This window comes from Suncus etruscus, chromosome 2 (genome assembly GCF_024139225.1).
Source record: "Suncus etruscus isolate mSunEtr1 chromosome 2, mSunEtr1.pri.cur, whole genome shotgun sequence".
Taxonomy (NCBI): domain Eukaryota; kingdom Metazoa; phylum Chordata; class Mammalia; order Eulipotyphla; family Soricidae; genus Suncus; species Suncus etruscus.
The window spans coordinates 105,329,103-105,356,188 of record NC_064849.1 but is presented as its reverse complement, the minus strand read 5'-3'; the positions used below and the strand labels follow the sequence as shown (position 1 = coordinate 105,356,188).

General features: G+C 35.8%; 2 protein-coding genes across 2 annotated transcripts in view; both read right to left on the bottom strand.

Annotated features, from left to right (window-relative positions):
- GHR (growth hormone receptor) overlaps nt 1-27,086 on the bottom strand; it is a 287,963-nt gene that overhangs the window by 183,325 nt on the left and 77,552 nt on the right. The window lies entirely within an intron of this gene.
- On the bottom strand, nt 23,035-26,545 carry LOC126001835 (PH-interacting protein-like). Its single transcript, XM_049769053.1, is given in 2 exon segments — nt 23,035-24,838; nt 24,841-26,545. Coding segments are annotated over 2 exon segments (3,327 nt in total). The 5' UTR covers nt 26,364-26,545.

The following is a 27,086-nucleotide window of genomic DNA, read 5'->3' as shown; positions in this document are numbered from 1 at the left end:
GGTTAAGTGCTCTTTATGTTATGTCCTTATCAATCTTACATTGTTTCTCTGGAGAGCTTGCTTTTGGACCTCCTGAATTCAACTTTCAATTTCTACGTCTTATATTTCCTACTCTCTGGGATTACCACAGCCTAACTCAGAAAATTGTAATTCAGTGGCTCAATCTTGTTTCTTCTTAAATCAGTGAATTGGTTCGTGAGGATTAGGAGAATGCTGGCAGCCAAGCCTGAATCAGTATTGATTCACCAAGACTGTCCACCTCGCCAAAAGTCAAGGGAACAGAAAAATGTTTTCCTGTTGCAATCTGCTGGAGTGGCATCCTTGTTGCGACATTTGAAGAACAATTTAACGAAACATTTATCTTATTATCAAACTGAAAAGAAACCGTGAGACATTTTTCACTTTTAAACCACACATGATCGTGTTTTCAGATAAAACTTTCCTACTTTCAAATAAAGAAGAAAAGCTGTAGAAAATCTGTAGGAAAACATTACATAGAGCAATGTGAAAACGTTGAAAATTCAGAAGGTAACGGCCTTAGACACAGAAAAAGATTTACTAGATGCCCATAGCATCTGAAATAGCTCCCAACCACACAGAATTCCAGAACATTTTACATGCCCCACTTCCTACTGAATCAATACAAGGTGTCATCTCTTGCTCTGGGAGATTAGGATTCCCCCATTAAGTGAAGTAGATAACTTGGCTTTCCTTTGCCTTCTTTTTAACTGTAACTTTTCATCCTCTCTAGATTTTAGCTCCTCTCTCCATGCCTGATCTACCTTCACTGCCTTTTTTTGTCCTAGAGCTCTAAAGCAAATTTCTCTTATTATGTCTTTCTTTACTGTCAAGTCTACCCTCAGATAAAATACAATCTACAAAATTTTGCTAAAGATCATCATTTCGTAAAGACTTTTATGACTCCTGAGATTTAACTCTTTTCATTCCTAAACTGCCCGGCACTGAGTTTTTAAACCTTTGCATAAGATAAGCCACAACACTGAGGTCAAAATACAATGAATCCCTGTATGTTGAATAAGCATGTTACAGGTTTTGGTGTTGCTCTCAGGTTTTTCAGGGCAAGACACAGACCCACCCTATTCCCCTATTCGTGTCTCCTGGTTTCCTTTAGTAAAGTGCTTTGCAAAATCTATGATGGGCTATGAGACATTTGCCCTCTGCATGCACATACATGCAAATATTTGTGTGTGTACGTGTGTGTGTAAAGCAGTCTGAGGTATTTACAAGTATCCTGCTTAACCGAGATTATCTAGACATCATCTAAGTGCAGTTTCTTGGAAAAGTTCAACATTTTTCCCATGGGCAGTAGAGAAGGGAGTGCATATTTGCTCAGAAGTCATTCCTGATGATCCTTAAGAGGCAATGTTTAGTTGAGGATCAAACCTAGGCCCTCCTGCATGCAAAAGTTGTCTTAATCTCTAGAAAAAAAAATCATGTGGGTAAAAGTGAACAAAGGTAATTTCGAGTTTAGAAGGTGGGCCTACAGTTGGAAAATAATTTCACAAGACAAGGGAGTTCTCAAATGGATTAAAATTCTGCCAAGACCACCTAAATGGTTGCTTAGACCAAGTCAAGACTAACTATGTACTGAGTAAAGAATTATCTTTACTAAATTAAGAGTTAAGTACCATCTGTACTGCTCCTTTGGAAGGTGAACAGCTACCAAAGATTAACCATATTTTTCTCTACTTGTACCTTTAGAATCTCCATCCAAAGATCTTCTCTCTCCACTTTTGTAGGCAGTACCAGATTCAACAGTCAAGAAGAAAAGAAAACAGGTGTGCAAGTGGTTTTCTAGTTATTTTTTATTATCAATATGAGGCAGAAAGAGTCATCTTTCTGTTTTTCATTTGAAAGTGATTTCTCATGACATTTTATTTCTGAATTAGAGAAAAACTGTTTTCCTGGTCTGAGGTTAGTGGATATCACTGGGACATAATTGTAATCAGAAATTTGAAATCTGGATGGGACTTTAGAAATTGCATCAGTCTAAAGATTCACTTTATAGATGAACCTTTATAACAGGTAGATGAAGCAACATATGCAAGACCCAAAGCAGGTTCCACTGGGAAAGAATCAGGTCTTTCCCACCTCGATGGGCTTGTTCAGTCTTCACATGGCCTTTTACCTGTTGCTCTATTTTCAAAGAATGGAAAAAATGCTACAATTACCCTAAAAATTACATGTACTGACACTCATCATATGGTTAGGCAGTTGTAACCAACAAATAATGACCAGTAAAGATCTAAGACATTCTCGGTTCTTCTGGACTTGCAGCAAGCAGTTTGCTTTCCTGTCATCCATAGGGATTATTTCCCTAGTCATCTTCTTTGAAGTAGGACCAGAGCCCTTGTATAATGCATAAAATAATTTTTCTTATAACCTGTTCCTAAGTCTGGACCAAGCTGAAACTCTGAGCAGCTACTCAGAGGCAGGGCATTTGCCTTGCAAGTGGCCTACCCTGGATGGACCTCGGTTTGTTTTCCTGCATCCCATATGGTTTCCTGAGCCTGCCAGGAGTTATTTCTGAGCACAGATCCAGGAGTAAACCCTGAGTGATGACAGGTGTGGCCAAAAAACCCAAAGGAATTTTTTGTTATGACCTTGCACAAAACCTTATTCTCATTGCTGATAATCACAGTAATTTTCTTTCTTTTTTTTTTTTTTTTGGTTTTTGGGCCACACCTGTTTGACACTCAGGGGTTACTCCTGGCTATGTGCTCAGAAACCGCCCTGGCTTGGGGGGACCATATGGGACACCGGGGGATCGAACCGCGGTCCTTCCTTGGCTAGCGCTTGCAAGGCAGACACCTTACCTCCAGCGCCACCTACCCGGCCCCCACAGTAATTTTCTAAAGCTGCAGATTAGCAGCCTCTTTCAAACTCTACTCCAAATGATAAATTTACAGTAGGGTGTGGTTAGCCTCATGTAATCTAACCTGGCCAATTTTGATTTTCCATTCTCTTCTTCACCACTTCTTTAAACCTCCCATTTTCCTCTCTTTATAAATCAATCTTCTGAGACATCTCCAAGTATTTCACATCTCTGGCCTCTCTGCTTCTTTTTCTTTTCCCATTTTACCCATCTCTGGTAAAGTGATTTGAAGTCATTTCATCAAATTTCTAATAACATCTCTTCTCTCTACCGGGTGAAGGTAGGTGTCCTTTTTTTAATACTTCTAGAGCAGCCTGGATGAACCATCTCTCAAAGCACTGTAATATATCCATGATTCTCTCTCATCTCTTCTAAGGTTCATCTTTGATCCTCACTAACTCACAGGGGTCCTTGCACACTATATTCACTTTCTAATGAAGTAATGAATAGATTCCTTTGTCACCATTTGAAAATAGGTATTTTAAGAAGACAGTAAGTTCTTCTTTTGAAAGTTCATCTAAATGCTTGTTTTAAATTTTAATTTTGTTAAGTCACTAAGATTTATAGAGTTGTTTATAACAAAGTTTCAGGCACACACTGTTCCAATACCAATACCACCACTAGAGTCAATTTCCTTCCACTAATGTCTCCTGGTTCCCTCCCAATCTCACAGACTGCCTCTTTGACAGTCACATTTTTGGGGGCCATTTCAAAAAATTCTCTGGCTTTACTCCTGCCTCAGTGCTTGGAAGAGTTTTGGCAACCAATGGTGTCAGGGATTGAATCTAGGTAAGCCACCTGCAAAGTAAACACCCTATCTGCTGTAATGTCACTCTGGCCCCTATAGGCACATTGCTAAATTTGGATGTTGCAGTTTGGATTTCATGCTTACAATGCTGTTGTCTCTGTGGCTTAGAAATATATCACCCTATACACCAATGTGCCTGAGGCTTTGGCCTATGCTTTTTAATTAGAGAGTAAATGGTGCTTCTTATCACATCAGGCATGATGGATTAGATTTAATCAGACATGCTGTGAGGGACACAAAGCATTAGAATAAATCAGTAAAAAGGTACAGCAAAAAACTGTCTTCAAAAGTGCTGAACATCAATAAGATTTTAGAAAATCAAGCAGAAAACACAAACAAATGTGTAATTGTTTCATTTTGGCATCATTTGACCAATGCATCATTGACATCATTTCTTTGGCAAAAATGTAAAATATGATTCAGAATTTAAAAAATAAACTGTTTCCTGAGTGCAAATTACCTGTTAACTTTCTAAAAGGCAAGAACTACTACGTGTTCATGAAACTAGATTTTTATTTAGAAAACTAACTTGGGAAACCCCTTTTATTTGCAGGTGATCAGACAAAGAAGGTGTTTGGCTTAATAAGAACATTATCAGAAACTCCAGAGAAAAGTAGCAAAATAAAAAAGGAACTTGGAGAAATTAAATCAGAAAAGAAGCAAAGATAGGAGAAAGAAAACATGTGGCTTCAGTCACAGACATGTTGAATTTACATCTGAAAATGCAAAACAAAGTTTTTTGAAATTTTTTTAAAGACTGCTGAGTCTTAGTCTTTTTAATATAAATTTATCAGGAAGCAAATATTACAAAAATTAAGATATTCTTAAATATACACTGGACAATTTCCTTTAGACTTTTTGACATGTTTTTTTTGTTGTTGTTGTTTGGTTGGTTGGCTGGGATTTTTTTTTGTTTGTTTGTTTGTTTTTTTGGGTCACATCCAGCAGCATTCAGGGGTTACTCTTGGCTCTATGCTCAAAAATCATTCCTGTCGGGCTCAGAGGACCATATAGGATGCTGGGATTTAAACCACATCCTTCTACATGCAAGGCAAATGCCCTACCTCCATGCTATCTCTTTAGCCCCTTTTTAAAATTTTTTTTTTATTTTGGTTTTGGGTTGACAACTTTCTTACTTAGTTTCCTTTCTCAGTCAAGCAGATTACATTACACTGTCAGAGTTAAAATTTGGTGGAGAGAGAGCTTTTGAAGGTGGCATACAGAGCAAGTTTCTTGATGTGCTGGACATATATTAACCTTGCTGCTTTGTCTTATATCCCTTCTAAGCACACACACATATGCACACACACAGTAACAGAAAAGGAAATTACATCACAACTGATTTCTTGAAGTCACAAACTCCTTAACCTTTGCCCAGTACTTCTTTGGAATCTGCCAACTGAAGTGCAGGCCAAGCTAGGTAAGAATCTCATGAGAAACATCACACTGAGCCAGGAAAACAAACTTAGAAGGCCAAGTGTTAGACGTTGACAAAAGCTAAGAATTTCAGGTGAAAGAGAGTCATCAGGTTCTCTGAATCTAACCTATCGCTTGTCTAAGAAGTGCAAGAATGAATATTAACCAAGGGCATATATGTCCATTTGTAGGTTCAAAGGTATCCTGAAATATTCCAAGTGCTCAGGATAGAGCATACACGTATTTGTAAAATGAAAGTTAAACAAATGAGTTCCAAAATTTACATAGCTTTTAGGAATGCCAAAGTACTTAATTTAATAGCAAATTAAATGATTAATCATAATACCAGCAGTACAAAATAGTAGACTATAAAACCACTTGTTCATCTTTCATCTTAATAGTTAGCCTCTTCCTCCTAACTCAACCTCTGTCCTCACTTTCCTTTGTCTTTTTTTCTCTCCAAACCCTATTTCTATTACTACATATTTCAACCAATTTGTTTTCATATATTTAGTTTATTCTTGCACTCTTTTAAGTGAAATGTTGCTTCACTTTGTGTTTTGAGAACTTGGAAGTTGCCTATAATATGCAATAAATATTAAATTTTTTAAAAAGTCCCAACAAATTATTTGGATCAACTAAACAGGAGAACAGAGCACTCAAATAGCATGCCTTTCATTAGTTTTTAATTGTATTGTAATAGAGGAAAGTCATTTTTTCACAAGCCAACAACATGGTAAAAACACTGAACACTGAATAAATTTTTTCTCCAAGAAATAGACTGCTTTCTAACTCTGGGGCTAGGCTCTATTTGTTGTAGCTAATCATGACAGTCCTCATCATCCATTTTGGGTTGCGTTAATGTGTACCAGGCTGTTACTAATATTCTTCTGTGTCACAAATAGGCCAAATCCATTCTACCAACACAAGAAGGCTGCTTATTATTCATAAAAATTAGCCAGATCTTTTGCTTGTTAAAAGACTCCCTCTGGAAACCAGAGCATTGTACAGTGGATAGGGCACTTGCCTTGACTATGACAGATCCACATTTGATCCCCAGCATCACGTTTGATCACCAAACTACCAGAAGTGATCCCTGAGCCCAGAACCTCGAGTAAGCATTCCTGAGCACTACTGGTGTGACCTAAGAATGCAAAACAAAAGACAAGACTACCTTTGCTTGACTGACTCTTCCCTCACTATATGGCAAGAACAACTCATTAATATGTAAAACACACAAAGTCCTTGAATATAAGAATCCCTCACAGAAAAACATTCATTTGAATATTTTGAATATTTTGTAAATAATTACAAGATTTGAGATTTCCTAATCATGAATTGGCACTTAATTTACTTTGAAATAGCATACTGGAAGACAGAATGGCCTGGCTGACTAGCATTTAATGAAGCACATTTCCAAAGTTAAACTCAGAAATTCATGAATATCTCATTTCCTTTACTGGTTTAACTACAATGTCTGCAATACTAACTCAACACATAAAAGTTACCAGCACCTCTCATCTACATCCACTGCCCTGTTTCATTTGTTAATATTAATCTTTAGTATTTTTGGAATTCATACCATGCACCCCACCATGCTGCCCTCTCCCCATCCTTTCTTCTGCTATTACCCAAGTGCTAGACACTATTTTTCATTTGGTCTCCAAAAATAGCTCCTAACACTCACTTAGACGCTCACCAATTCTTTTATGACACGCAAAAAATTATGTTTTGAAACACAATTATAACATTCCTCTGAATAAACATTTAAATAGCTTTCATTTTGTAATCTAATTCCTCTGTGTCAAACAGCTTTCATAGTTCCTTTATGATTAATTTTTCAATCCCCAGTGTGATCTAATATTTACAGTAGTCCCCAGATATTTCTTCTATCCACTTTTAATGAGTTGTAAAAATCCAGTAAAAGATGACATTAGACAGCAAATCATGCAATGCACTATGGCCATATAATTCAGTTCTGGCTAGCAAGGGCTGTGCAGAAGTGGTATATGTATTGCTTCTCAGTCTTTTGACTGAGATCAAGTGAAGTGTTATGTGTACCTGGAAATGCTTAGTTCTTCTACTTTCCTTTCTCCACTCCTGCTGGCCTGGATGTTGATAAAGTGAATTGCCAAACACACAGAATAGGGATATCTATCTTGAGAAACCACTATGCAAAAATAATTCTGATAATAAGAGATAATCGAACAAGTAGACAATGGTTTTGTAATCATTCAAGCCCTCTCTATATTGTAATTCTTGAAAGTAATTTTTTTCCATGCTCCACTGAGAGTAGTAAAAAATAATAATCTCACAAACGTCTGTAAAACTATAAGCTGATTTTTCTTAATACCTATAAAGTTATTTTTAAATATGTGACATTCTAATATAGATTTTAATGTTCCTGAATAGATAACTTTTCCTTTTAGTAGATAATTATAAATAAGACAATTTATTGAAAATAGAAGTGAATGGAACCTTGGAACTAGTGAAGAATTTTATTGAGGATATAATTAAGGACCTGCAAGAGAGTCTGAAACAGTATTTTGAATAATAAAAAAAACAGGTGGTAATCATTTACTAAATGAGACAAATAATAAATAATGATTTATACCAAAAAAATTGAAAAGTGAGAAAGTGAGAAAAACGGGTTTAGTCTATAGCTGCTTTGTATCTTCCTAGGTGTTTACACCTAGTGACACAAAGCCTAATTGGATACTGACAACTGGATAATGAGATGAAGTTAGTAAAACAAGCATAATACTTTCTATTTCAATCAGAATATTAATCCAAGAAGGTGAAATAGGTTCAGAAAGAAAATACAGTAGGTAGGGTACTGTCCTTGCATGTGCCTGACCTGCTTTCCAGACTCCAACAAGAGTGACCCCTGAGTACAAAGCACAAGAAATTCTGAAGCACAACTGGGTGTGGCTTCAAATAAATAAAAAAAAGAAGAAAAGCTAAATCAAAAGCAAGAGTAGGTAATGCTGCTTTGTATAATAAAACTTTGCTCAAAGTCAATTTGGACTCAGGTAGACTTACCAATAATTGCTAATCAACAAATTTGGCAAGTAATTGTATAATGTAAAACAAATCCCATATTCATTTTCTGCTATTCAATTTTTAAAAAATTTCAGTTTTTGGGTCACACCCAGTGATGTCAGGGGTAAGTTACTCCTAGCTGCACATTTAGGAATTACCCCTGGTGGGGCTCAGGATGTTATATGAACCTGGTTGTGTGCAAGGCATACACCTTACCTGCTGTACTATCACTTTGGTTCCATGCTCAAATTTTTTTTTTTTTTTTTTTTTTTGGTTTTTGGGTCACACCCGGCAGCTCTCAGGGGTTACTCCTGGCTTCATGTTCAGAAATTGCTCCTGGCAGGCTCGGGGAACCATAAAGGATGCCAGGATTTGAACCACCAACCTTCTACAAGGAGGGCAAATGCCTTACCTCCATGCTATCTCTCTGGCCCCCATCCTCAATTTTTAATCTAAAGAAAAATAGCAATAAATAAATAAAATAAATTAAATAAATAATAAATTAAGTAAAATAGCATTAAAAGTTCTTGTTTTCATTTTGTGGATTAATATTAATTACTAGTACTTTAGCAATTAATGGACCCCTTTTCCAAAAAAATTTTTTTTTTTTTGTTTTTTCAGGCCACACCCGTTTGATGCTCAGGGGTTACTCCTGGCTAAGAGCTCAGAAATCGCCCCTGGCTTGGGGGGACCATATGGGACACCGGGGGATCGAACCGCGGTCCTTCCTTGGCTAGCACTTGTAAGGCAGACACCTTACCTCTTGTGCCACCTCGCCGGCCCCAGCAATTATTTCTTGCTTTCAATAAAGATCAACTTGGTTCAGTTAATATTAACTGATTCGATTGTGAATGAAACCCTGACAGGAATAGCAGGCTGATAAGAAATCCTTGAAAATATTTTTTGTGTAGCCTAGGTAGATTATATTATCTTGAAGAAGTTACAAATAAAAGAAGTAGCTTGAAAAAATTTTAAAAATTTCTATGATGGACCTATGATGTGTTAAGAGAATGAGTGGATACAGCAATAGAAACAAGTGTCATTATAACAACCTCCTCCTCCAGGGCTAAAGAAACATAATGTTCTCCTTCCCAGCCACACCAAAAGGAAAACAATACTGTTAATGTAAATTTAATGGCTCTATTCATTGATATTCAATTACATTCCTTAGCTTTGGAACTTAGTGTATTGCTGTTAAAACTGTGAGCCAGGATCCATTATTAGGTAGGGAGTCAATTTAGTGAGTTAAATCCAGATTTGTTATTATATAAATTGTGGATTCTATAAATTTTGAATTATATAAATGAATGAATTGGTACTATAGAATGTACCACCATGACCAAATTTATTTACTGAAACTATCACAAAATGTGGTGGCATTTGGAATTGAGATCACAGGTAGGTGATTGTCATGAAAGTAGTCTATTCATAAATGTATTCCAGAGGGCTCCTTAAAATTTCTGAAGACACAGTAAAAAGACAACTTCTATGAATTCAAAAATCAACCTACCTGAGCATGAAATATGCTGGCATATATGTCTTGTACATTCCATTCTCAAAAACTATAAAAAATTAATTTACAAAAATTAGCCCAATCTGTGATATTTCTATGTATCAATTTGAGAAGACTAAAATCTTTGGAGTGAAATAAAATGGTGAGAAATAAAATGGAGGGAGAGGAAGGAAGAAAGGGAGAAGGAAACTAAAAAACTTTTTAACTTTTTAATATGTATGCATATATGCATCAGTTCATTAATGTTGATCTAATATTTTCATTCAGTAGATTTAAAATGAAAGAACATTTTAAGTTATTCATAAAGACTTTCTAGTTTTTCAATATTATAAGTAGTGACCCAATAAAACATTTCTGCAGGGCAGAAAAATCTGGCTAGTTTAACATTTTTTGCATGATGGCTGATTTCCAGAAGCAATGCTACTGCATGAGAGGATTGAACATTTGTAATATTTTTGACAGATAACACTCGATTATTTTCAAACTGCCCAAACTGAACATATCAGCAGATAATTTCAATTTCATTATCAGCAAATTTTCCTTACATCTTTGTCAGCAAAATTAATACATTTTTAGACATCAAAAATTTTGTATTATTGCCAGAAAAATTGTTTATTTCATTGTTCCTAATTCAGTGGGTAAAATTCTATTGTTTAAACATACATCTACTTGATAATTATTAGTTTAATTCTTATAAAAATTTAATGTGATTTAGAGTTCTATGTCCTTCTATTCTTGGTTGAAATTCTGTTAGAATCCTATCTTGTCAATTCTGTCTTTTTTCACATATTTTTAAAATTTCTTTCATTATTTCATAAGTAATGAAGTTACTGCTGAAAAAAATGAGACAGTGAATTTTAACAAGTATATGTTGCTTTTTGAGATTTTTATCATGATACCCTTGAGCTTTTATTCTTCATTAATTTTTGAGATTTTTTTGCCTGATATTAAATATCGACTTTAAAATAATTGGTAAATATAACCAGTGTCAGAAGTATTAAACAATATGATGCTGCAAGCTTACACTTTGAACTTCTACATATATGTCAATAATAATAAATAAATAATAAAATTACAGTGATAGTTTTATTATTAGATGATAAAATATTTTTCCTAGTACCTTAATGAAAAACAGTAATATACAAATATTGGACTTATAGAGAATTTAATTCAACTGCAATCAGTTTTTAAAAAATATTATATAAAATAAATAATGATAATACTATTTTGTTTATATATGAAATATAAGGACACAAACAAAATTATTTGATAATCTCTAATGGAAATAATTCTGATATGGTCAATAGAACTATAAACTGAGGTAATAAGAGCAGGGGACGAGACCTTGAGATAAAGGTGAAGGGTATTTGATATCCTGGTTGCATGTTGTAGCAGTATTTCAAGTATACAAAATCATATTGATTTTTGGGGTAGAAGAGGTGGCATAGAGTGGTAGGAATTAACCTTGCATGTGGTTGACCCTGGTTCAATTTCTGGTACTGTTTCTGGTCCTCTGAGTACTAGCAGGAATTATCCTTGAGCAAAAACCCAGTACTAATCCCAGAGCATCAATGGGTGTGGTCCCCTAACAAACTAACAACAAATAATAATATCAATTCTATTACACATTATGATACCTCAATCAAAACTTTCTTGGGGGAAATATAATCTGTGTTTTTTCTTAAAAAATAACAAACTATAAAATATTACAAAAAAAACAATAAAATGAAGTGAGTTTTAAGATAAAAAGTAAATAGTAATATTTGAGAATTATAACATATAAATATAAAATACAAAATAGGTATCAGGTCAAAGAAAAGTTTTTAAAAGTACTTTTAAAAAATAGTCAGGGGGCTGGAGAGATAGCACAACGGTAGGGCATTTGTCTTGCACACAGCCAATCCAGGACAAACGGTGGTTCAAATCAAAATGGTCCCCCATGCCTGCCAAGAGCAACCTTTGAGAGCCTCCAGGTGTGACCACCCCCCCCCCAAAAAAAAAAGTCAGGGACGGGTGTGACTATGTGACAGCACAGAAGGTAGGGCATTTGTATTGCACTTGGCTGATTTAGGGTGGGGTGGGGTTTTTTGTTTGTTTGTTTTTGGACCACATCCGGTGACGTTTAGGGGTTACTCCTTGCTCTGTGCTCAGAAATTGCTCCTGGATTGGGGGACCATATGGATCGCCTGGGGATTGAACTGCAGTCCATCCTAGGTCAGCCATGTGCAAGACAAATGCTCTACCACTTGTGCCACTGCTCCGGCCTCTAGGATGGGCTGTGGTTTAATCCCTGGCATCCCATATGGTCCCTGAGCCTGCTAGGAGCAATTTCTTAGTGCAGAGCCAGAAGCCAGAAGTAATCCCTGAGCACAGTCGGGTATAGTCCAAACCATCCTTCTCCCCCAAAAAGTCAGGTTACCTTATCCAAAACTGATATGGGCCATTAGAAGATTTTTCTTCAGAGGCTGGAGATCTAGTTATAGTGGGTAGGGCACTTGCCTACCCAAGCTGGGCTTGATACCAGGCATCCCATATGGTTCCCCAAGGCCTGCATTTCCTGAATGCAGAGCTGAAGCACCACTGGATGTGCCACAAACCCCTGAGCACTGCCAGGTGTTACCCAAAAACCAAAAAAAAAAAAAAAAATAAAAAAAAATAAAGAAATTTTTGCTTCCTAAATATTTCTCATTGCATTTTAGTTATTTTCATGACCCTTTTTAATGTAAATCATATAAAACTTTTTATAAATGGATTGATTGGCCAGTGATTCCATGATTATTATCTTCTTATCAACCCTACCCACTGTCATGACTCAAAAGCTGACCCTCAACAGAGATACAGAAGGGCTTGGGTTCTCAAACCCAGTTTCTAGGCTGAAGAACAGTTTCCTCATAGATTTCAGAGGAAAGCCACAGTACAGTCCTCCCCAAAAGAAAACAATCTTTTGTGATAATACACAGGCTTTCAAAATGTTTCTTTTGGTTTGTGGAATCAGATTAAAATGGAAAAGAAGCTGTATCTTTCTTTAGTTTTCATAAGCATGAGAATAGAAGACCTAAAATATTCCAATGCAATGTAAACTTTCTAACCTCAAGACACAATGATTAATAAATGCTTCTCAATTAATTTCCTTGAAAATTACAAATAAGCAAACACTAGCATGTCTCCCTTTTGATTCTGAATTTCAACATATAGTCAAGAAAGGACTGGTTTATTTTACTTAAGTGGACACAAATCTATATCAATATCCACTAAAACAAGAAACGAAGCAGTTCATATATTATACTGCAAGCCATAAAAATAATAATGTAACTATCATAAACTTACAACTTAGGGGTCCTGTAAAGAACAAACTGATCCAGTAATAATCCCATACATCTGTGGTCATTTCAATGGGCATAATGTGGTCATAATGCCACATTCATTATCTTAAAAATTTATTTAGAATATATTAAAAATCCATTAATTATTTCCATACTTTCTGCCTCTAATATAGAGACAGATCCCCCTGTGCTAATTGGCATTATGAGCTATTTCATCAGAAATAATGAATATTTGTAAATAATGAATATAATGTAAGTAACTTCAGAAATAAGTGACTCCATTTGTTCATGAATATTTGATGTTGGGGTCTTCCTTGTAAGACTTAGATTTTGGCGGTTATCATTTCTAAAGTTGAATAACTACATGGCAAATTTATTTCTTCCATTATATTTTTAATATATTTGTGCTGCAGACTGTATTCGAAGAGAACAAGTAGACTTTTCTTCTCTTTACTGCTAACTCGACATTTAATTTATTTCAGATGGACAAGAGAAGGTCAGTGTAGCAATATTAGGGAATGGGAACTGGAGAGTTCTTCCATTTTTAGCCAACAATTTGATATTTAAAAATACTCCATCCCTCATGAAAGATCTTTATATATTATAGATGGAAGAAATGAAAAGAGTGAATACTTCAAAAACTCATCTTAGTCAAGTGGATATTGTTTATGTAAATATGAGACCTCTTGCTGGAGCTTCATCCTAGCAGGAACAAAGTGACCCATTCAAGAGGAAAGCAGTGTCCATGATCATGGACTTCATTTATACTTCATATGGAAAAACTACCCTCAAATATGTGGTCAAATACAAATTGGCAGGACAGAGTGACCTTTAGAATTCACACACTGTGTAGTTTCACAACAGTAGGAAATAGACCAAAGCTAAATTTATTGTTCAAAGCACACTGTTCTGCAATCTTATAGCTACAGGTAATAAGGAGATGGCCAATATTTTAATAAAGGGATTTGGCACAGGTGTATAAATTTTTAAGTATATCTTATAGTATTTGTGACTAGAGACATATTTAGATATTTCTCCTAATTTCACATTTGCATTAGCCACTAAATCTTATAACAATAAGATTTCCACTGAATTGAATAAGTATATAGTAATAATATAGTATTTGTGACTAGAGACATATTTAGATATTTCTCCTAATTTCACATTTGCATTAGCCACTAAATCTTATAACAATAAGAAATCCACTGAATTGTTTCCTTAATTTGTGTTCCAAATACTATTTAGAAGCCTGTGAAAATATTTTGTTTAACATTATAAACAATATTAGATATATTGATGCTCATTTTGAGAATGATTCCCACTTAATCTTCACTAGTTTGCCCGTTTTCTAATTTCTCTATATCCACTGTGTTATGTATTCTGCTTCCAGGAATCAAAACTCTTTCAAAAACTCTCTTTGGTGACATGTTCCTATTAAGAGTTCACTTTGCACTGATTAGGAGTTTAAGCCTTTCGTAGGGCTCAGTTTTCAACCAAGGCAATAGGTATTCAAATACGTATTCAAATAGGTCTATTCAAATAGGTCTGGTTTTCACAGCATATTCTTCTATAGTCAATTCCAATTAATACTTGATTGAGCACCTATTTTTACTAGATATGTTACTCTAGATAGTGTACCTTCTGTACAATATTATTTTCCCGTTCTTCCATACTTTCAACTTACTCATTTTGTGAGAAATTTCAGGTCATAGAAAGTTTTTAAATTTCTCCTCAACTCTTTTCCTTCAGAAAGGGTTTTCTCAGTTACTGAATGAATTATTTTTCATACTCTGAAGATCCATTGCATTCTTTGCCTCTCCCTCAGTTTATGACAGTTGATTTATGACAGTGATGCATAAGTTATTTCCTTTTGACCAAAATAAATAAGTATATTTAGAATATACTTAATAAGTATATTTAGAATCAAACTGACATTTGATTAATATTGTAAGGATTATTAATAAATACAATTGTGTGGTTGGCAAAAGCTTTTCTTTTTTTTTTAATTTTTATTGTGACAAAAGTGCATTACAAATCTTTTATTGCATCATTTATGGTACACAGTGACAATGAATGAGGGGCATTCCCACCACCAGTGCTTTCCTCCCTCTACCCCTGTTCCCAACATGTATCCCATATCTCCCTCCTTTAACCCCCCCCTCCAGAATGCTAGTGCAACTGGTCTCCACTTTACAGCTTGTTGTAGATTGAGCATCCATTCCACCGTCATTGGAGATAAAAAAGATAAGAAAAAAGGAGAAAAAATTTTGGTAACAACTATCAAAAAAAGAAAGAGAGAAAAAAAGAAAAAAGAAAGAAAAATGGAAGAAAAAGAGAAAAAAATGCACCTGGCAAATAAAAATAAAAATAAATCACCAAATAATAACCACAAGAGTAAAAGAGAAAGAGAAAAGTGGAAGAAAAAGAGAAGGAAAATTATTTAAAAATGATTAAAAACAGGTTATAGCTTTTTCAGCTGTGCTTTATCATTCCTCAGTGTCCCAAAAGAAATAGAGCTAAGAAGCAGTATCTTATTGCCTCCTCTATTAATCTTGCTTAATGACTAGAAAATTATAGGCCATAATAAAATGTTCTTTTTCTTCTTCAGTAATTGAATATTTTTTGAAGAGAAGCATAGTCCACCATCTCACGATAAGGTGTATGATTTGGTATTTTTTCTATATTCCATTCATAAAGGAATAAATATCTTTGGGAGTGAGAAAAACTTGCTGAATCAACAACATCAATGGCACTAACATTGTCAGCAAGAAATAGTGATAATTTGATACCAATCTCTCTTTAATATCCAGGATGAACAGAGAATAACGGTGGGGAAATTTTGACTTATCATTTGATATAAAATATTTCTATATTTAGCATTTTATATTGATTATTATAGAAAACATTGTTGTCAGAGTGATAAACATAGTAAGATCATGGAAAGACCCATCTATTAAATTGAATTTATCTGTATTTATACTGTTAATTTTAAGCTTCAAATAGAAAATGTCTTTGATCAAGATATTTCAACAGACTGTTGAAAATGAAAAACATTTGTTCCATTTCTTTTGGTAAGTACTAACATGCATAAATTTCTTACATAATGGATAAGAGAAAATGTTTGATATATGAATGTTTTTTCTTGTGCTGACAGAAATTTGGCAGCCAACTTGCACCACCCTATAAACACAAAGTGGCTAAATTGACTACTGGCCTTCTCTTACAGTCCTGTTAGTCTTGTATCCCCTTAATACTGTGAAGGGGATATTTCTTCTGTGCAATACAAAAATATAAAACAATGGAGTGTTTATTTTGGCCTAGTATCTTTGAATAGCAGTTCTATCTATGTTCCCCCTTCAAATATCCTACTTGTATAAGTTCATAAACCCCCAAAAATCAAGTCCAGAAGAATCATGTATTTGGCCTTTTCTCTGGGTCTAAATATTTTTGGAGGATGCAAGTAAGGCTTTTGAGATTATTTTTAAATAGCTAAAATATCCCATTATATGCTAAAACTTTTCAATCCAAAGTTATTTAAAACTATATATTTGCTCAATCTTTTGGTTTAATTAAATATCAACATATTTTTGTTTTATCTAGATCCTTCAAGTAGTACTATCTTTTAAAAAAGATATACCAATTTTTCTTCCCTATTAACAAAACAACAAAACAAACAAAAATGTTTAGACAAAGGCTACTAGAATATGAAAAAAGTGTTCCAAAAGATACTTTGGTGATTTATTTTTAATTACACAAGCTTTTTGACAGATAAAGTCATTAACAAGATAATCTTTAAATCGTTTACTGGCTCTATGACTAATCCCGAAGAAATGCCAAGCTGCTGAATCATTCTAATTCCACAGCTTTTGGAGTCAGTGGACACACAATAACTCCAAATTTCACAGTACTGAAAACCCACTAGGAACATTGCAAATTAGATGGGAAAATTGTGTACTAAGCTCAATGAGTGAAAATAATAACACAGGAAGTTCAATTAGCACATAATAACTCAGTAAATCCTTAATAACTTTAGTAACTATGTAGACAAAGAATTTAGTAACACCATATATGTTATAACAAGCATTATAAATAAAATGATGTTGTGCTTGCTAAAGGGGCAGTCTTGCTAGTTGGTAGGAAACTGGAAACATTGGTGAAGGGAAGGTCACACTATTGGTAGTATTGGAACATCAAATACCTGAAATAACTGTCTTATAAGAAACTTTGTAAATTATAATGTTTAAATAAAGTTTTAAATATAATATTATGTGCTAGAAAATTTTCAGGTTAAATCTATAGCATAAAATATTTAGAGACCTGAAGCAACACTCTAAATGAAGCAACATTCTACATAAGCTTGGAAGTCAGTATATTATCCCAAGAAGTCCTAGATTAGTAATATAGTTAAATATCAAAATGGTACTTCTTTGACTAACTCTAGATCAACCCCCCCAAAAGCTTATACTAGAGATAAAATTCTTGAAAATAAATTTATTTTAGTTTAGATAACATGAGAAGCACATTCCTGGCTCCACTGCTGTACAAAAGAAAGTGTGGAACAGGGTCACAGCACAGTTTATTCTTTCAAGAGGCTTTCTTCATGTGGAAAATGATTCTAGACTGTTTCTGTCAGCATCGCACCATTTACACATCCAGTTCCCAATTCACTAAGCCTTATTGAGTACCTATGATAAACAATTTCCAGCACACACAAAATCAGAACCAAAGGTATCCTTCTTGATACCTGACACTCGAGTAGAAGAAAACTGGCAATAAAAAGTAAACAAGCAAAAAAGAAACCAACAGGTGGGATAAATGCTATAAAACAAGCCAAAGTGTATAGGACATGGAAACTATTATGCTGAGAAAAATGAGTCAGAGGGAGAAAGACAGACACAGAATAGTTTCACTCATCTGTGGGATTTAAGAAAAATAAAAGATAGTATGGTAATAAAAACCAGAGATGACAGAGATAAGGTTTGAATGGAGCAGTCTATGACATGAAGCTTACCACAAAGATTGATGCGTGTAGTTAGAGAAATAATTACAGCAACAATTTTCATGACAATGGTACTGAGTGAGAGAAATAGAATGCTGGTCTAGAAGATAGGCAGGAGGTTGGAGGGGGCCAAATGAAGGGCATTGATGGTGGGAAGGTTACACCGGTGAAAGAAGGTGTACTTTTTTTTTTATTGTAAGAATTTATTCAAGAGACAACATTGATTAACATAATGAGATAGACATAACATAACATATGATATAATTGATATAATAATAATACATGTAAGACAAAGAAAGTTCCTGATTAAAAACACAATTTTTTCTATAATGGCTTACATATCTTTCACTGTAGTATTTTAGGTATATATTAACATTGAATCAGGGGAATACCCATCACCAACTATGTCCTCCCCCCATTCCAGTTTCCTTTCTACAACCCATATACCCCACCATCACCCCCCGGGCTGCTAGAGTAGGTGGACCCCTCTTTGTCTGGCTTACTATTAGTGATCACATATCTGTTTGGTCCTGGAACCCTCCCTTGTTTCCCCCTCTATTTAAGAGGCAGCGCTAGAAAAATCGAGGTATGTGGTTTTGTTTAAAGGAAAGAAAAGCAATAGATTGGGGTACAAAATAAGAGGAAGAAAAAAAAAAAGAAGTCAAAGTCAAATACGCTGAAAATGGGCAGAGTACCGAGGCTTCCAACCTCAGTTTGAGAGAGGACGTGAAAAAGGTAATTGAGATACCACAACAATACAGAAAAAAATATCGAATTAAATAACCGGTGAGCACTACAGCAATAAAGACAGGCACCACACAATAATCTCGGTTCTGAAATCAAATCATTCTCGAGTGCAAAAAGAAAAAGACAAGACAAAATAAAATAAAATAATATTGGAGACATCTACTGTAGTCTCCACACCAAAATAAAGACGTCAAAAAAATCGATCAATCAATAAATAAACATGTGGAAAAATGATTGTTTTGTGCTTTTTTTTTTCTCCTTTTCTTTATCCCCCTGCATAGGCATAGTAACTATTGGGGATATTGTAGAGGGAATTCCCTTGACCTAGGAGATACAGGGTTTCTTCACCCCTGAAGTATATTGTCATGGGATTAACTCTAGACTCCTTGCATGATCATTTACTCTCCCCTTGCTGCTTTCGTGGTGTGTGGAAGACTTCTGCTTTGTCTTGGATGGTAAAATCAGACCTCTGTTTCTAGAGATCTTGGTTGGCTGTGCAGCTCAGGGAATGGAGTTTATGAAGTCTTTCTTTGTGGTTCTAGCAGTTATGCTTCTTCAGTGTCGTTTTAATCCATCTTCTATAGTTGGTGCTCTTGGTCGTTATGTTGCTCCTAGAATGGAGCCTGGGATAAAGTCTTTCGTTATGTTTCCAGAAGACCCATTCAGCTGCGGTTGTCTCAGTCAGACTTCTGGAATTGGAGCTTTTGTTTGTTGAACAGATCGTATACCAAAAGCTAGGCTAGAGCTTTTTGTTGCTGTTGTTGTTTTTGTTGGTCCCTGTATGCGTACTGTCCAGTCTTGGTTGTACTTTTTTATAACTGAAACCCAACTACAAACATTTTTGTAGCCATGGTGCTTAAATAAAGATATTAATAAAAAAAAAGCCAAAGTTATGAAAAAGGTGGTGTTTAACTCCTGTCTCTCATGCCAAAATCTAATAGTGAAACATTTCAACAAAGGGATACTAAGATTGGAGGATTAGAGATCAGAAAGGAAGATTAGATTAGTGGCTGATCTAATATTAATCAAATTAATCACATGGTTGCACATCACTATATATATTCTTAAAATCTGGGGTAAAATAAGGGACTTTAGTAATATAAATCTAAAGAATAATGAATTCTGAGCAATAATGCTCAGAATGTTTAAGTCAAGAGCTTGAGCTTCATTCCAATTCATGTGAGAAATTTGACCAATTTCTCACAGTTGAGAGCACAGAGAGAAAATGCATGGCTATGCATATGGCAATGCACTATGCTAAGAAGGGCAGGATATGCTTTTGAGAAGAAATGCTACAAACTGCATACTATTTGGGAAGCTATATCCAAAAACATAAAACTATAATGTTTATCCTGTTTTTCTTTTTTTCTGTTAAAAAGGATCAGAAATTGTTTCTAGCTAAAGTGATTCCCACATGACTCTGAAATTTCACCTTGTGTAAATAGTTACTTCAGAATTTATCTTCTAAGCACTGCTAACCCACTGGGTATCCTTGAAGAGACTGTGTCATAGTAATTGGTTTCGCTTCATTTTTTACCATAGCAAATATTCACAGTAAATTATCCAAGTCTGACTTTAAGCTTTATTAGCACAATATCCTAAAGAGAGTATAGTAATGCTATCTAAATAAAATAATCATTTTGTTGAGTGTGCATGTAATAAAACCTTAAGAGCTTCTGTGCTACCTGCTAGATATAGGATAAATTCCCAGCATATAGCTTGGCATAAAGTATATACTCAATGACCCTTGTTGAGAACATGCAAGCATCTTTAAATGGACACATATATAAATAAGGATCAATAAGAACACTGTATTCATGGTCATTTAATTCAGTTATCAGTGAGTTCCTACTATATGTTCAGTACTGATTAAATTCTTATTGGTCAATAGTAAGTGGAATAGTTATGGGCCCAAACTTAATTGAATAGTCTCTCTAGAAGGGAATGAAAGAAGATAAAACTGAAGTTATCACATGTGTACATTGTTTTAAGTACTGTAAGACTCAGAGAAGGCATCTTTGAAAGTCTCTAGAAAGACCTATCCAGCTTAATTAAAAATGTAGGCATGAAGGGTACAGGCGGGTTAAAAAATATAGACATAAAACCAACACCAGAACATTGCATAGATTTTTTTAAGGAACTTGGTTCATAGACATGGAACAAATAACAAAAAATAAATAAAAAAAGATGACAACTGATCATATCTAAAATTGCCTCTTGGTAAATCAAAATAAATTAATAAGAAATGGTGTCTTCCTCCTAGCTATTTTTGAATCCAAAATAAAGTTTTTAAATGAGTGTGTGTACTTTTATTCAAAGGCAGAAAGATGTACTCAGAAACCTAAATTTATCTCCTTATAAGATAATTCTTTTGTTGTTGTTTTTTTGGTTTTTTTGATTTTGGGCCACACCCAGTGACAGTCAGGAGTTATTCCTGGCTCTGTGCTTAGAGGGGGACTATATGGGATGTCCAGGGTCAAACCGCAGTTTATCCTTGGTCAGCTGTATGCAAAGCAAATGACCTACTGCTGCACCACCACTCCGACCTCTCTAAAATAATTCTTTACCTTACCATAATTCTTATATTAATCACTTTCAATGAAACAGCTGAGCTAATTTTACTTTTTATACCAAGGAAAACTGAAATTTACTTTGTAAGCTGAAAAACAATACATTGCCCTTGTTCTCTCATCATTGAGGGATAGAAACCCAGCTAGTGAATTTTTGCTCACACTTTCCAAAAAGCTCTGGATTGTGGATAATCATGGAAAAATTCAAGCCCAAAGGAGAAATTTTCAGAAATTTAGAAGCAAGTGAAAACAGGGGGTTATAATAGTTCAGTGTCTGCTGCCAAGAACAAAGTATATATAATATTATTTATTGCTGAAGACTTTTCAGAGAGGCAGCATCTGGCTTCAGTGAGGTCTTGCTTTCATCCCATCCAACAGCTGGACTGAACACAACAGCACTAGGCGATGAACCAATTTGCCAGGGTGACACAGAGTTAATGCCTCTTTCCAGATTCGACCACAAGAGTCTCTGACTCTTTGTGTGCCAAAAATTAGTCACATAAGAGACAGAGTTCAACAGCTTTTATTGACACCGATGGATTTTTCAGTTACATTCTTTTGTTTGTGTTTAGGGTTTCAAAGTTCCAAAGAATCATACTTTCTCACTTTTTTTCCAGTGGGCAGATCAGATATCAAGTTAGTTTTCAGTGAATGCCAAAACTCCCTGTCTCCCTCAACTAAAATTTATTCATCTAGGCTGAGTATGCTAATGGCAGGGAAAGTCAGGAAAGATGATACAATATTCCACTCACACTGGAAGGAAGATGGTAATCCTGAGGCTAGCTAACTCTGAACAGAAAAATAGGGCTCTCTGCTTTAGTTGTTCCAAGTGTGCTCTCTGAGGCAGGGAAAAGTTGATGATGTGTTTAAACTGTCAAGAGAAAGCACAATACATTTTTACTTCTCCTTGAGCCTTTTTCTCTACCAATTTTAATTCTTATAGTCCTCTGGATTGAGAACACATCTTTTTATTTCTTTTGCAGATATTTACAATAGTACCAAAATAGGCTGTTTCTTGAACTTTTGTTTCACTCAGATACCAAGAAAAATTTTGCTTCAGTAGAGTTGCAAAAGAAAAAAAAGGAACAATTTCATATTCACAGTGAAAGTGCTTAATAAACAAAGTTTCATTGTTAACAAAATAGCCTTAAATTTATTTGCTAATCAACCATAAATATCTTTCTCTTTTTTTTTCTCTAAACCATACTTTTCCATGTCTAAAATTGTACAGGACCAAGAGACTGAATCAGTGAGTTGTTCAGATGGGCTTGCTATTTTCCAAAATGACCAAAAGGACACAAGAAGGGAATAAAACCTCATTTTATCCTTAGAGTCTCTGATGTCAGGAGGGCACAGAATTCAAAGAAAACATGCAAGCTTTCAGAGCACACAATAATGTTTTGGAAAGTGTCATTTTAATAATAAATCCTATCTCCATTAAGAAAGGACTGTTATCACCTTAATTTAAGTATGAATAAAAATATCTTAAAGAAATATGGCAATTTTTATACAATAGAGTTTGGGGAATTTTCACTGAAAACTTGTTGCAGACATCATAACACAATATGACTGCAGAAAAATTCCCTTTGTTTCCTTTATAAGATGAATTTCTTTTTAATTGGAATACAAGAAATACATCCAGACAAAAAAGAAGTGATGACACTGCAAGTATAAAGATTTAAGTTTTGGTTTCCAGATGCATACTGTTTCATATGACAAATTATGTTAAGGGATAGCATATTTTTTTTTTTTTTTTTTTTTTTCTGTTTTCCAGTCTTTGTTTAATCGTACTTAAATCTGTTGGATATGCTACTACAGTGCAATACATGGGATAGGCTTGCAGATCCACAGGGGCGACAAATGCTGAAGCAATATCTAATGTCATCAACTGGTTTATTCCTGTGATAATTCTTTCACATTCTTCATCCCTAGGATTGGACCCCCATTCTCCATCAAGAGGTTTATAGATCAGTGATCTACATTCAACATCAGTTAAAGGAACACTGGTACCTAGTTCTTCAGGAAATACAGCATTATTAGGTATAAGCTCCATATCCCAAGGGCTCATCTTTTCTGTATCTCCATTGTCCCAGCAAACATTATAGCACTGAAACAAACTATCAGGGTAGTCAGGTTGAAGAGGTTCCTGGCTTTCAATTGTTCCAAACCACCAGGCATCATCTATGACTGATCTGAAACGGTCACCTATATTCCACCGCCTATATTTTGCATCGTCAAATTGTTGTCTCAAGACTAGGAAATCTATAACATCAGGCATATCATGGTATTTCATGGTAAATGATCCGCCTGTCAGTTTACCAGTATCAGGATCTAGAAAAGCAAGTTTAAGGCAGCATAGAGTAGGCAGTCCCACTTCATATTTTATGCCAACTATTTTCATTAGTTCTTGTTCCCGTAGTTCCATTTTATGCCATGGCTGTTTTTTTGGATTAATATTATAAATTTTATTTTTCCGGGCCATTTCAACATACGCTTCATGTCCCTGTCGGAAATAATAAACCTCATCACCCATCTGTGGCACAAATGGGCATCTTCGGGGAATAGTATCTGTAATCCAAGTTGAAGGTAACCATTCTTCTAGTGTCAAGCCATTTTCGGTTAGTTCTCCTACAGCCAATCTCTTCTGTTTTCTTTCTTTGGGCTTCTTTTTCTTTGGTGATATCTGTCCATCTTTTTCTTCATTAATTTTTTTCCTTTCTTTTTTGATCTGTTTTTGCTTCTGCTTTTCATCTTCTTCATCTGAACTGCTTTCTGCTTTCTTGGCTTTATGCTTAGGAACTTTCTTTGGTGGTTGCAGATTAATCCCTGCATCTGCTGTCCAGTCAGAATAATCACTGGAGTAGTCACTAGAACTGCCATCACTATGCCATGCTCTTTCTTCCTCTTCTGATGTTCCGCCACTGATAGCAACAACTTCACCTTCATCTGAAGAACTAGTGTCACTTTCTATCTCTTCTGAAGGTCTAAGTGTCTCTTCCAATGCAGATCTTGTACGGTAATTGTGTTGATTTGACTGTTGCTTTTTGGATTCTCCAATATCCAGGAAATTCTCATGAGCATGATTCTTTGAAACAGTGGGTATTTTATTTTCTTTTGAAATAGTAAAGTGTTTCCTTTTCTCTTCTGACCTATATGTCTTTACTTCTTCTTCTCCCTTTGCAGTTCTCCAATCTTCTTGCCGACTGGCTACACCAGCTGACAGTTCAGGTACTACCACTCTTCGACTCCAAGCTACTAGATCCCGTTCAGTGGCTATTTCACTTCTTGGTGCATTGCTATGCATTTGTCGTACACCTTCAATTTGTCCACTACGCCTTAGTCCAACATTTGGTGGTGAATGGACCTCTGAGGTAGAACTTACAGAGCCTCTACTTAAATGGCTGGGATTATTGATACCTGCTTCACCAGAACGTCTTAAGTCTTGCTCCTGTTGTAGTCGTTGGATCATGCTGTCTAATGGGCTCATTTCCTGAATTGCTTGCTGACTTAAAACTTGGTTCAGTCCATATTGAAATAAGATCGAATTTTGACTCCTCTTGCAAGATCCCACACTATGACATTTCCATCATGACCAGCAGAAAAGAGAACTCTTGGATCAAATGGGTGTGGTTCAAGAACAAACACCTCATCTTCATGACCCATGAGGACATGAATTAGTTGACCAGTATAAGAATTCCAAACTTTCAGAGTCATGTTATTAACTGCAGTTATAACTGTATTGTCATGTCGATCCCATGCTACCATTGTGACTTTCATTTTTGTGATCTTATCTTCTACTCCTTGAAGATTTTGGCCTGCTGGACGGGTAGCCATATCCAACAAAATGCTCTTCCATTCTCTTCGTTTAAAATGCCAAATACGTGCAGTTCCATCACGACTTCCACTTACAAACCTGTTACTAGTGTTGGAAAACTGGATACTGTCAACCTTGTCAGTATGGCATTCCAATTCTGATATTTTTTCTGGTTGGCCTGCTCCAAAAAAATAAACTCTAATAATATGATCTGTGCTTCCTGTGGCCAGAAACATTCCACCAGCACTAAATGAAGAACAGATCATTTGAACTCCAGGTCGAGGACGCTCTGTAAATTTTGTAGGTCTTGAATTTATTTTAAGAGTTCCAGCATCCCATAGCCAAAAACAAATAGTGCCATCTGCTCCAGTAGAGGATAAGTATCTCTTTGATCCACTGCACAACGGTGAGAACTGAAGTGAAGTTATAGATGCACTATGGCCCTGAAGAACAGCCAAAGGTGCACATGTTCGAAGACACCAGACTCTGATCATTTTATCACAGCTTCCAGCTGCTATCATGGTATTCTCATAGTTCACTGCCATGTCTGATATTTCAGCAGCATGTCCTCTTAAAGTAGCTAATAATCTCCCATCATCTGTTGCCCAGATTTTTACAAGACAGTCATCAGAACCAGTAAATATTCGTCGGCCAGTTCGATCAAAAGTTACACAGTACACAGATGATAAGTGTCCTAGAATTCTTTTGTGCATTTTCATGTGCTGATAAACTGCTGTTGGGACAAGTCTTTCAAGCCTGTATTTCCCATTCAACTTCCTTGAAAACAAAGTATCAGCAATACTAGGGGGGCTACCATAATTAATTGGCAACTCAGGTGGTCTTCCACAGTGTAATGCCGCAAGAGCAGATCCTTTCCACACAACATGTTTACAACTTTTATTTGTGCGAAGCAAGGACTGCCTTCCAGCTCCTAACAAAGTTTGTACTCCAGGAACACTCTGTGGAATTTCTTGTTCGAGAAGTGGTCCTAATCGATGACATATTTGCAGCAAATGATCAGGTGCTAAGTGTCGATAATACTTTACCAGATTCTGGTAGGTCCTGGGGTGCTCTCGGCCCGTCCAGTCGGTGCGCCGGGGCAGCAGCTCCTTCTCGGCCACCTCGCGGATCAGCACCTGAGCCGCCTGCTGGCACGGGCCGTCCTCCAGGAAGCGGGCGATGAGGAAGTAGAGCTCCGACCGCAGCTCCGACAGGCCCTTGCGCTCGCGAGACATGTTGCTCGGCCGCTCCGGGGCCGCCCGCGCGACGCTCGCCGCCGCCCGGGCCGAAGCGGGAACCGCGGCCGCCGCCCGCCCTCCCGGGAAGCTGTCACTGGGGCTTGGCCGGGCCTCAGCCGCGGCTCCACCATTCAAGCGACGGCGGCGGAAGGCGGAGGGCGGAGGGCGGAGGCGGAGGAAACAACCAGGGATAGCATATTAACTTAAAAATTAAAGTCACTCATTTAGTGATAACTGAATTCCTACTATGAGTTGGGCACACATATGTAGGCATAATTAGAGTGATGAACCAGACAGGCATATCTCTGATTTCTATAGCTTTAAGTCCAAAAGTTGGATCTAATTTTAAAGTTCACGGTTTTCTTTGGGAGAGAGCACACTGATGGTTCTGGGGATAAAGGCTATGAACTGAACTCAGACACTGCTCTAACACATGAGCTACATCCTTATTTCCTCAAAATTAATTTGCCTTGATAATGTTTTTTATAATGTTTTTTGATAATGTTTTGCTTTTGATAATGTTTTTCTTGTGGAGATTTATTTTATAAAAAAAACTTATGATTTTCCAAATATTATTTTCTTGACCCTCCAATTAGTTCTTTGGAATTAAATTCATGGCTATTGTTGTTTTGGTGGAAATAATTATGCATAATCATGGGTTCTTTTTTTGTTCAAAAAGATAAGATTTTGCCTAATAAACATCTAATGAGTTCACCAGTA